This window comes from Nelumbo nucifera, chromosome 4 (genome assembly GCF_055504915.1).
Source record: "Nelumbo nucifera cultivar China Antique chromosome 4, China Antique-T2T, whole genome shotgun sequence".
Lineage (NCBI taxonomy): Eukaryota > Viridiplantae > Streptophyta > Magnoliopsida > Proteales > Nelumbonaceae > Nelumbo > Nelumbo nucifera.
The window spans coordinates 14,852,603-14,865,275 of NC_142652.1; the positions used below are offsets into that span (position 1 = coordinate 14,852,603).

A 12,673-nucleotide genomic window follows, 5' to 3' on the forward strand; every position below is an offset into this window, starting at 1 on the left:
AAATGAAATGAAAAAATTACAATGGAATAGATTAAAATATTATTTTCTTTTACAATATTCTAAATATGCTTAGATACACCAATATATGTAGAGTTTTTAAAATGTTTAAAAGGTCTTCTAATCTTTTCCCAACCCAACTCTATGATCACTATAAAATAAAAAAAAAATGTAAAGAAAAAGAGTAAATATCGATCATATCGATATAAACTGATACCCATGTTTAAATATATTGTTATTTTAATTTTTAATTTTTGACCTCAACCATCATTTATGCCTCTTTTACCAAACTTTATTTTTGTACCTTTAGGTTTGTTTTAGTATACATCACAAAGGAAAATAGAGTCGTTATCATAGAATGAACAGACAATATGATTCAAATATAAAATAACTTGGAAAGTTTTACATTGAATCAAACAAATCAATGAAGATCATTAGATCACTTTCGTCCTCCTCCCTCCACCTTGGATGATTCACTGGAATATCAAAACGGGCGAAAATCCCTTGTTGACCAATCTTAATCAATCAATTTAAGCTTGTTTTGAGAGTACAGAAGGTTCTGTTTAGCTTGATAGAAAATAGGAAAGAAGCAGGAAGTTGAGGGAAGCTCTTTTCTGGGTAACTCAGATAAAATGCGGGCAACTGCCTAATTGGATGTGCTTAAAACAGAGTGAAAACATTCTTAATTTGGCACTATAAAATGAAACATTCTCCCCCCCCCCCCTGGCACTGACCCAAACTGTACGATAAAGTTATGAATTCTGTGGTGGAGCGAATCGTAAAAAACCCTAATTAATATCATTAAATTAGATTTTCCATCTGAATTTTGCATGCCGTCAAGCATAATAATATAACACTACTTGAGGAAATTATGTATACAATCAGGAATTCAAGAAACTTTTGGAAAAGAGGAAATACAATATACAACCAAAGAGTGATTCACTAATGGCTCACAACAAAGTGCACAATTCATATTGAAGAACACCCTCTAAGATTAATGTTGTTATTTATTCGAAAATTAGTTTTGAAAATAGTATTGCAATGATGCATTAATTTAATCATAAATTTCAGCTTTGCCTGATTTTCAAAAAATCGGTTTACGCTTTTTGGAGTACATTCAATTTCAAAAGGAAAATCCTTAATCATTAATGCAAATAGATTCACAATAAAGCTGTCTGACTTGAAAGAAAATAAAGAGAGAAAAAAGCAAGTTATATGCACCCTCTCACTCTCTCAGCAACACAATTCTTAAGACCTTGGACTCTCAAAGTCTCAGACTCTCAGTCCATAATTTAAAGGAAATGGACATCATATGAACAAAGAAAAAAGAAGGATGATTAACCTAACCTTCTCATCTGAGGTATACATTTTTGCCCTACATTTCAACATGGTAGATAATTGTATAGACATGAAAATGATGAATTATGACCCCTTTTAATTCCACAAAGCCATTCAAAATAACAATAGTTTAAGTAACATATGCTAAATATGGAGGAAACAACTTTTCCGCTTTGCCAAAATTGCATTTATGCTACAACAGAAACACAAAAGCTCATTTACTACAGCAAATGCATCCGCTCCACGTAAGACTGCAACAGCCATCTGCTGAGAGGCTCTCCACACCCCACAAAGCAGCCCGAGTTTCCATTTTCAGTAAAGAATGGGAACTGAAAAATATTGAGAAGCTCCTGTACAGATTGTCTAACCAGAGAAGATCCAGTTACCCTGCTGCGGCGGCCCCATCCTGTTACAATATCAATCCGGCTGGGGCTAATGCCAGATGAAAGCATCTGCCTTCGGAACCAGGCAAGTGTCCTTGACAAAGCTATCACAGCAGTTCCATCTGACATGACATGAAGGTTGATAAGCCAATAGCAGGATCTTTTCTCCCTCACTACATCAGGGTAGACATTCTTCTGTGCAGCCACCTCCCACACCGATCCTGCCTCCTCCTTGAGGCCTGATTTATGAAGGAAATCTATAACCGCATCAACAAGTCCCCTCTTGCTCTCCCTGTCCTCAGTATGCATCAAGTCTAAGAAATTGCTAGTATGATCACACACATTCCTCCCATCTGGGCCTGCGGCTGGCATGGAGACTAGGAAAGCATGAGCAGGGTGGCCAGTGATTGCCATAAGTTGACAGCAAAAGTTCATGTGAAATGGTGACAGTGTCTCTGTACAGCAGCTGAGAAGCAAAGTATATGTCTGCAGGGAGGGTTGCAGACCCAATCTTAGCATTCCCTGCAGCACATCATAGGCATCAAAGAACTGGTGAACCCTCAGAAATGCACTGAGTAGGGAATTGCATATTGGGACATTAGGGCATAGACCAGCATCGAGCATTGCTTGATACCATCTTCGAGCCTTGTTAACATTGCCAGCCTTTCCCCACAAGTCTACCAGGAGACCATAGACAGGTTCATCAGGTATCCAATCCTTCTGTTTCATCTCTGCAAATACAGCCTCTGCTTCTTCCAGGTACCCACAATGGCCAAGGACCTCCATTACAATGCTGTATGTCACCTTATCTGGCTGAAACCCAGCAGCCTGCATGTCCCGGTACAGCTTCAATGCACAAGGATAGTTCCTTGCCTTTGCTTGCAAGGCAATCATTATATTGTATGTGACCAAATTAGGAACACAACCCTGAGCAACCATCTCACAGAACAACTTGTAAGCAGCAGCTAGATGGCCAGCTTTCCCAAGGCAGTTGATCATTACACTGTATGTAAAAGTATCAGGAGAGAGACCTGTCTCTTGCATCCTTTGATACATGTCCATTGCAACATCAAGGAACCCTGCTTTTGCATGGATGTCAATGAGAGTGCAGTAGGTAACTCGATCAGGTTCACACCCCACTTCTTGCATTTGGTAGAAAACTTTGATAGCTTCGTCCATATAATTGGCACGGCCATAGCTATGGATCAGACGGTTATATGTCACCACGTTTGGGTGGCACCCATCCTTGACCATCTCATTGAGCAGCTTATTTATGGTACCAAAATGCCTGGACCGTCCAAGGATCCCAATCATTGTGGTATAGGTATGTTCATCATGCTTGAAACCAACCTGGTGTTTCAACCAGTAGAAAAAGCCAAGGGCAACTGAGTGATCTTTTAGCTGTTTGAGAACTTGATTTGCTTGATAAGCATCCAAAACACAATTGAGATTACTAAGAGCCTCTTCTGCTGCAGGACCCCACTTCAGCTGTTGCAAAATATAATAAGCATGCTCCCCAGCATGCCTGGAGTTCATGGGCTGCCTGGTCAATGGAGCAGTTCCTGTTGGCAATTTTGCACATCTTAGGGACTTCTGAACCTTATCTGCAGGTCTACCTTCAGAAATGCCTCTCACAACATTAACCTCTGGAGTTTGTTCCCTGGACCTGGACTTTGGAATGAAGTGGTGAGAATGGGTCTTTGATCTCTGTGGCATGGACTGCCTTTCATCAGTGGTATCTGAATTAACACTGTGAATTTTGACAGAATTCCGTGCTTCTGTGCTTGGAACACGGTCAAGACTTTTCATTGAATCAGTTTTTTCACCTCTATCTTTTGAACCATGAGGGTAACTTTTAGAACTAGATCCTTTTGCAATCTCAATAGATGGTATGCTCTGGACATTGGAGACACCTCTTCTCTGGGGCTTTGCATTTGATGATCTTATGTTGGAGATGGGCTTAGTTGAATCAACCATAAAATTCTGGGACAAGAGAGGCAACCCACTTCCATCTGATATTGAATGCTTGTAAGTTGCCATGTCAGACAGGAATCCAATTGTTGCAAAACCAGCCCTAACAAAGTGGTCAGTAACAAGAGAGGGTATGCGTACCAAACCATTCTGACCAACCTGAGTATCAACATTTTCATAACTGGTGTCATCTGACCTCTCTGAATTACCAGAAGCATTTACAATCTTTGGGACTGAAGCTGGATAAACTCTCTCAGTCCTAGGATAAACAACCACTCCTACTGCATCTCCAGAAATTGGAGTTCCTGCTTTTGTTGAAGACTTGGATGCTAAGGTTGAAGTCTTTTCTGGAAGTAGAACCTCATTACTTCTCTGCTGCCTTCTAGATATACAAGCTTCATCTTCAGTGCAACTACATGAACTTCCATCTGCTGCACTGCATCGTGAACCACCGAGAAAAAAAGACCTAGCGCACTGGGAAAGGGTGCCAATCTGCTTTGTCCTTAACATTATCTGCAAATTTAGATATTTCAATGCTACCATCCAAGGGAGACATGGACAACGAAAATAATAATGCTAGTGATAAAATAGGAGCCTTTTGGTATTTAAGTATTTAACAGGAAAAAAAAAATAGATTCATCTGTTTGCTCAAGCCCCTACCTTGGATCATAAAAGGAGTAACAAGAATGCCAAAATAAACTGATCATAAACGGTTTAATTGGTTTGAAGAAGAATTGTAGTTTCTCTTTGTTTGATCACATGGCCATGATGGGTTTGAACAAAACCTAAAAACCAATCCAGCACATGGAATGATAGCTGTTTTCCCCTTGATGAAATGTCTTACGTTGCATTGCCATCATGATCCCCTGCTTCTGGGCCTCTTCAGTAGCACAGTCATTTCTTATCTGTTTAAATTAACAAAGTTTCTTTGGTCATTGTTGGTGATCAAAAAAAATAAGGACAACATGAAAATATTAAAGCTGATGGATAATGACGAATATCACACACTCTGTTAATTAACATATGAAGCAAGTTATATTCATTCAGATAAGAAGGATGTAAATACTCTTGGTTTTTCATAAGTAATTTCAGATTCTTTAAAGACTTGAGCATCTGTTAGTGGTTCCTTTACATAAGTATTCATCCATCAAAACTTCACATCATTTATCTGGAAAAAAGATAATTGAAGCATTAAAGAAGATTAAGTAAATTCACTTGCAAGAACATGCATATCATACTCATCACCCCTAGGGATAATTCTAAGATATTACACAATTATTTATATGGTTATACCTTTCTGCATCCATAAACTAAGTCTGCCAACAACCTCTCTCTGGTACAAGAGTCAAGTCCCAGAAACCATTTAAAAAACTTTCTTCAGGTAGCAAAGCCATTGTACAACAGATTCCTACTCTTTTACACTCAATCCAAACAATTTCCGTTTGCAACACCATATAACTAACTATCAACAGTAGTTGGGAGAAACCATGCCAACACTCTGCTCAATATGCAGGTTCAAGTTTATACTTGCAGGAAATCAGTATGCAAGCCAAGACTGGATCCATGAGGTTCTTCATCGAGGTGCAATACACTCTCACACCATAACTGCATCCCATAAATGAACTTATACTAGATAATTTGTTTTTTTTCCTTTTTCGAGAAATGGTAAAGTATAATTTCATTAATCAAAACCAGCACCCAGGTACAACAAGAGAATATACATTGGGAATATACAAAAAGCCACTATATATCCACATTAGATACAAAAAGAAAAATTTTTCTAAAAAAAGCTGTCAAAAGATCTTCTCTATAATAGTAATTTGAAGCAAACCAAGAAATCAGTAAACCTTTAACTTCCCTGCCACCACTAAATCATCATTTGCTATATTAGAAAAATATGACTGTTCTTTTCACCCCAAATTGCCCAAACTACAGCAGCAGGACACATATTCCACATTGCCTTAACTGCCCTACTAAGGCCATTAAGCTGTGAAGCCTCTAGAAAGTGCTTTGTGGATTCAGGGAAGCAAAGATGAACTCCAAAAGTAGCCAGAATTCTTTTCCAGATAGAAGCTGCATAGCTGCAGTGCAAAAGAGGTGATTAGATGATACTCTGCAGCTCAAACCTAAACGCAATTCTCATTGTCTACTTTGCATCTTCTCTTCAACAAGTCATCCACTGTAAGACACCTATCAAGTACAGCTTCCAAAACATAAAACAGATTTTTGAAGGGGACTCCTTTGCATGACACTCTTGAGATTGGGGAGTTACTTCCAGTTTCGTGAACAAAATGATTGTATAAAGGCTTCACCGAGAAAATGACCGATTTTTCCAAAGCCCACCTCCTTTTATCTCTTTGATTCCTGTTTATGTTGCTGCTATGAAGTGAAGCCAACAAGTCAGTAAAGGTTGTAATCTCCCAGTTATTCAGCCTTCTCCTAAAGTGAGGAGTCCAAGCAGCAGAACCATTAAGACCTCATATCCACAACAGTGGATTCTTTATTTGAGGCAATTGCTCAAAGGGAAGGGAAAACCTCCTTAAGAAGGCCTGTTGCTGCCCAGTTGTCATCCCAAAAACCAACTCTAACACCACCCCCCACCTCAAAGTTCACCCCTTTTATAAAGTGATCATAAGATTTTTCGGATCCTTTCCACAGGGAACAACCATAGGAGTTAGTGACCGAACCTTGGTGCCAATCTCTGTTCCTTGTATCATACATAGTTCACAGATATCACTCTCCTCCAAGGAGCCTTTGGCTCTGAACTAAACCTCGAGAACCATTTAGCCATTAGGGACAGGTTCATTTCTTTTATCCCCCCCACCCCTAAGCCTCACATGTTCCTCAAAGAGCACACACCATATATATTTTACCTAATTCAAGCACCTGTATTTCATCGTATCAAAACGGCACTCGGATTAAATACCATGAATATCTAATAGAAATTAGAAAGCATCAAAAGGATCTGCCTATCAGATGAAGGCATTAGATAACCACTAGCAAATAAGTGCTAGCTTTTGATAGATCTGTTTCACGGATTCCTCATAGTGGATAAAGCATTCATGCTTCTATTAAACCTTTTGCAGAAGCTCACCCCTTTTATAAAGTGATCGTAAGATTTTTTTGAGTCCTTTCCACAGGGAACAACCATAGGAGTTAGTGACCGAACCTTGGTCCCAATCTCTGTTCCTTGTACCATACATACTTCACAGATATCACTCTCCTCCAAGGAGCCTTTGGCTCTGAACTAAACCTCAAGAACCATTTAGCCATTAGGGACAGGTTCGTTCCTTTTATCCCTCTCACCCCTAAGCCTCACATGTTCCTCAAAGAGCATACACCATATATATTTTACCTAATTCAAGCACCTGTATTTCACTGTATCAAAACGGCACTCGGATTAAATACCATGAATATCTAATAGAAATTATAAAGCATCAAAAGGATCTGCCTATCAGATGAAGGCATTAGATAACCACTAGCAAATAAGTGCTAGCTTTTGATAGATCTGTTTCACAGATTCCTCATAGTGGATAAAGCATTCATGCTTCTATTAAACCTTTTGCAGAAGCTCACCCAGGCCATCATAATCCCAATTCTAGTCAAGGCCTATAACCTCAAAAGAATTGTTCCATTACTCTCAGCTCCAGATCCTACTGGTACAAATTGCATGTTCAAGTAACTTGGCTAGATACTAACAGATTTCATATGTATCTCATAAGCATTCAGCAGAGCCTGTCTCAAGTACGTGTTGTTTGCTGGCCATGTTGCAACCTAAAACAAATATTTTATCTTTGAGTGTTAGTAAAGGGGTTTTGAATTGGTTACTGGGGCTTCACTTCTGGGTAGAACAAGTACAAGATATCCTATTTAAATTTTTTCTTGTACCTCTTCCAAGTAGGGATACATCACAAGGTGGGTGCAAATTATAAGCTGTTCAACACATTTCCCAGTGGTTGTTCTCATTCACTGAACATTCTTTCATTCTTTTTTTCTATAAAATGGAAATTTTATTAAACAAAGAAGTATAATGTAAAAAGTAACTAGGGCTGTTCACGGGTCGGGTTGGGTCGGTTTACTGAGACTTTTCCAACCGACCCGACCTGGTCGGGTTACCTGAAATTGAAACTGAAACAGGCCTTGTGTTAAGCAAAACCGACCTGGTCGGTTTGAGTCGGGCTGGGTCGGTTTCGGCTCTAAGTTCAACCATGCCCCCATGTGCCTGTGTAGTGCAAGTTTGGGTTGTCAGTTTGAGAATTTATTCTCGCTAGAAGTGAAGACAACAAAAAGAAGACAAATTGATAAGCATCTGGGATTGAGAGAATGAGAAGATGGGAGTTGGGAGAACCAAGTTCGAGTGATGTCTTGAAGTTGAGACTTGAGAACTTGAAATTTCAAATTTTTTATTCTTGAGAGTCAAATTGTATTAGAGATTGTACTTGAGTTGAGGGACTAAGGAGGGCGGACCAAGTTAGAATAGAAGTTATCAAGAAAATAGAAAGTCAAACTGTATTTGAGAAAGAAGACTAAAATTTGTATATTTCAAGAAACCTTCTAATCTAAGTAAAAAAGGACACCTAATTCAATAATTCTAATTGTAATTGGTTGCTTATTTGGTGTAAAAGACCATAGAAACTAGGATCCTTTGATTCTTTTCTTTAAACTTTTCCAAAAAAATTCCTTGTCTAGTTGTCTTACAATACTTGCCATTAATGTCATTCCTAACTAGAAGACTAGAAATTAAGTAAGGTTGTAACTAGGATAGAGACAACTTAGTTAAGTAGGAACTAAGTAGGTTGTAACTACTAACTAGGAACTAACTACTAAGTCGGTTCGGTTCGGGTTGGTCAGTTTGGTCGGGTTGGGTCTTCTTATGAACAGCCCTAAAAGTAACTACGTAAAGATGAGCCACCATTCAAAAATTAAAACAACAACAATGTAACTCTACCCATTGAATGCAAGTTCTATTTAATGATTTCTAGGGTTTCTTAATGCAAGTTCTATCAATGACCCCCCCCCCCCCCGAAATTCATCTTACCACAAATTGGGTTTATGAACTATATTGACACTTGATTTGATCTTCTCATCTTAGTTGTCTGTAGTTAAGTTACATTAAAAACATGGCCTTCTTCATATTGCTCTATGACAGGAAAAAAAAAAAAAAGCTAAATTAAGAATTTAAGCATTAGAAAGCTATTTAAAACTATGGGAAGCAGAGATACCTACGGAGGAATATAATTAACTGCGTACCAATCTATGCTTGTGGGATTCTACCATGACTGGAGGCGTTAAGGGATACTGAAATTTTTATATTTTCTGTGCATCAAATGTGAAATACTATAATGCAAATAGCAATCAGTATAGAGGATTTAAGCTTTAAAAGGCACTACCTTTTCCATTTCAATATACAATGAAATACATATTAAGTACACATCACACAAGTTGATGAAGTAGATAAATTGACTTCTTTTCAGTATTAATTAAGAGATTATGTTGCAGAAGATTGCAAAAGGCTTAAACTTAAGCTAACAGCATAACAAACGCAATTAAAAAAAAAATACCCTGTTTGGATTAATCATAGAAAATCATAACAAAAAGACACAGTTGCGAAAATTTGCGCATTTTGTTTAACTCTTCTATTTTTTTACAGGGATAGAAACAGAGGCTTTTCTGTTTCTATCCTAAATAGCGTAATTTGGAATATTCATGTTCTGAAATAACTGGAGCTGAGAAAAAAAAAAGAATATATTCAAGGAATAACATCCAAATTGAGCAAAGCAACCAACGGTATTCAAACAAGAAAATAGCCCAGATGCAAACAGACCCAGATAGGGAGAGGGAAGCTACCTTAAGATGGCCTCTGGATACATGCGTAGCACGGAGAGAGGAAAAGGGGAGAAGCAATGAAGATACAAAGAAATAGAAGGGGAGCCGACTCTACCCCTTCTCCACCGTCAGTTCCAGACAACTTGGGGCGGCTCTGTGACTCAAAAATCTCCCTTTCACCCTACTTTTTCCTTTTCTACTCCCGCCGTTGGCGTTGGCTAGTTCCTCCTCCTCGGAGCCTATGTTTTGACATGTCTGTAAAGGCCTACAGGGGCCAGTGTGCATATGAGCCGAACGACACACGGTTGGGCTGCATCTTCATGATTCATCAATGCATACAACAACGGTGGGGATGGCGTTATTCTAGTGGTAGATATTTAAATCCTATAGGACCTATCGCACTAGATAATAATCTCAATGTTTACCACCCACCCCGTAGGCCGTAGCCAGAGAAATGTTTCTTGTTGCTCAAGCTTGCTGTTATTTATCATTTAACTCTTTCGTTGGCTCTTTACTCTTTGGGCAGCTCGCTTTTCTCCTGCTGTTATTGGGAGATATTCCTAATATACGGTTCGGATGTTCTGTGTGAGGCGCCCGTGCGGCGCAAATGCGAACTCCAGATAAAGGCGATTGATTTTTATGGCCAGGACATTCGGCGTTGAATTAGTGGTGGCAACGGGACCCATGCGATCCTCTATCGCGTCTATGCAGTAGGCGTGGATCCACTAAAAACCATAAGAAAACGCTCTGTTGGACGTCGGATCTCCACATGAATTGATTCAAGCTTTTCTGGTTTGATGATGATGAAATCCGTGGCTACAATTTCATGGAAGCATGAAAGTAACAGATTAATAGATGGCTGCAATTAAAACGCGGAGTAGTACGATACACCCGATGCAGAATTCTGAATTCCAGCCCCCTATTATTAGCCCTTTTCCTCCCTATAAATTACATCCTGCCACTAAGTTAGACATCAATTTACGGTCAGATGCAGTCTCCTGTACTATGTGACTATAAAATTTTGATCTGGACTGATTGGTCATTCTCCAAAAATCTTGTGCGGAAATTACCATGGCCTTGATAGCGTGATAGCGTCATTTTACTCTTATGCAATTAATAGAATCTTTATGGATACACACGATGCATAATTCCAGCCCCCTTATAAACCACATACGGTCATGATGCATTTTCCTTCTATTTTGGGACTATACATTTCTGATCTGGGCTGATTGGTCATTCTCCCTAGAATCTTCCGGTATCATGTCTTCCAAAAAAAAATTAACCAATAAGAAAACCCACGTTCTTATTGACTAAGAAAAAATATAAAATCTACGTGAATTTAAAGGAGGCATGTACCTTGGGTGAAGGTTGAGAAGCTGTTTGGGATGGCTTATTGGCTTATGTGTTGGTTGATTTGCCTTGATAGAGCGGCTTCCGATAAGCTACGTGAGAAAGCTTAATTGAAAAGTTGATTTTACATTTTTTTAAGGGTTTGTTTTCTCTTAACATATAACCTCTTAACTCTTATTTGTTAAGAGGAAATTTTTAATTTTAAGAGAAAAAATGTTTGTTAATTTATTCTTATCTTTTATGTTTTAAAGTGCAATCATAGGATTTTTTGTTTTTCAATGATACCCCCAAAAAAATAAACAAAAACTCTCATATATGGGGTCAAAATGGATATTTGATAATTTTCATAATTCAAAATTCAAAACAACATTCTCTGCATTTAAAGTCGAGAGGAAAGAAAAATTCACCAATACCTCTTAATGTAATTATTGCACTTTCATATATTAGATTTCATAACAAATGGACATACCCTAAGTATAATTCCGGCTTTCAAAATTTTTAACAAACACAATTTTATGTCATTCTAGGTTTATGGACTAATGGCGAGTGCTTTAGCCATAAATTTGACGTACAAAACAATAATTATGGGAACAGTTAAGATAAATCATTTCCGCTGTATTTGGTACTATTATCACTTATTCTTAGCAACATTTGAGGTTGGTAAATATAAATTTTATGAGTATAATATTTTTCCTACCATAGATGCTTAAATGCTTTTAAGTTATCAATATAATATTGGGTACTATTGTTGTTAGTTCATAAAACATCAAATTTTGACCATTCACTCATTTGGAAAGTTACAAGTAAGTGCATTTACCAAGGTTTTTAAAATTAAATCGGACAACAAACCAGTCAGGAGTCTGGTTCCTAGGTTGAATAGTCCAATCATTTGAACTGAACAAACGACCTGTTCTAATAACAAAATAAAAAAAAGGCTCAAAATCATTGAATGGTTTGAATAATTCGAACGCCCGAGTCAATGGTTTGCTAACCATATAAACATATTTTTGGCAAAAATCCGGTTTTGGGGAAAAATGGAACCAATCACTTAACCGATTCCTGGTTTTTCTGGTCTGGTCCGGTTTTGAAAACCATGGCATTTACCCATATATCTTTTTATTTCTAAGGTAAATAAGAACATTATCTTTTTAGCCATAAAAAAGGCATTAATAAAATGGGTAGTTTTGTCCCCAAGTGGAAAAGTTACTTACCCTTTTATAAGATGGGTATACCCAAGCAAAATAATTATGGGATAATTTGAGTTTAATCTACCTCATAATTCATAATGCAATCGTATAGTTTGGGTAAATGTCAAGGGAGGGAAAGATCCCCAATTTGCGGAGGGGATGTTGTTTATAGGTAGGCTTAGTTTGGAAGGAGTACAAATACAAATTTGTAGAGTACAAACCATGTATTTTGTATGTATTTGCATTATATATATTTATATTTGTACTATTTCCAAATTGAGCTGTAGGGATGCAAGCCGAACGGGTTGGACTGGGTTTATGGTCAACCCAAGCCCAACCCTAAAATTTAGGCTTAAGGCCTGAGCCCGAATCGAGCCTAAGATGAAGCTCGGTCTTCCCAACCCAATCCCAGGCCAATGAACCCACTTTAAAAGTATATATATATATATATATATATATATATATATATATATATATAACTTATATCTAAGCATTTATCTAATAAACACTTATTTTTAACTTAAGTACCCCCAAACATGGTCTTAGTATTACTATCCCTATATATATATATATATTTTTTTTTCTGTTAAAAGGTAATCACCATCTGATTCAAGCAACTGC

At 37.8% G+C, this 12,673-nt stretch overlaps 1 protein-coding gene across 1 annotated transcript; it reads right to left on the minus strand.

The window, feature by feature from the left end:
• Positions 1 to 1,412: 1,412 nt before the first annotated feature.
• Positions 1,413 to 9,807, minus strand: LOC104608046 (pentatricopeptide repeat-containing protein At1g74750-like). The gene is made up of 3 exons (XM_010273904.3): positions 9,537 to 9,807; positions 4,350 to 4,594; positions 1,413 to 4,202 (listed from the first exon to the last, which is right to left on the minus strand). Exon 3 carries the CDS (start codon positions 4,197 to 4,199, stop codon positions 1,557 to 1,559), a length of 2,643 nt encoding a protein of 880 aa, XP_010272206.1. The 5' UTR covers positions 4,200 to 4,202; positions 4,350 to 4,594; positions 9,537 to 9,807; the 3' UTR covers positions 1,413 to 1,556.
• Between the last annotated feature and the right edge of the window lie 2,866 nt (positions 9,808 to 12,673).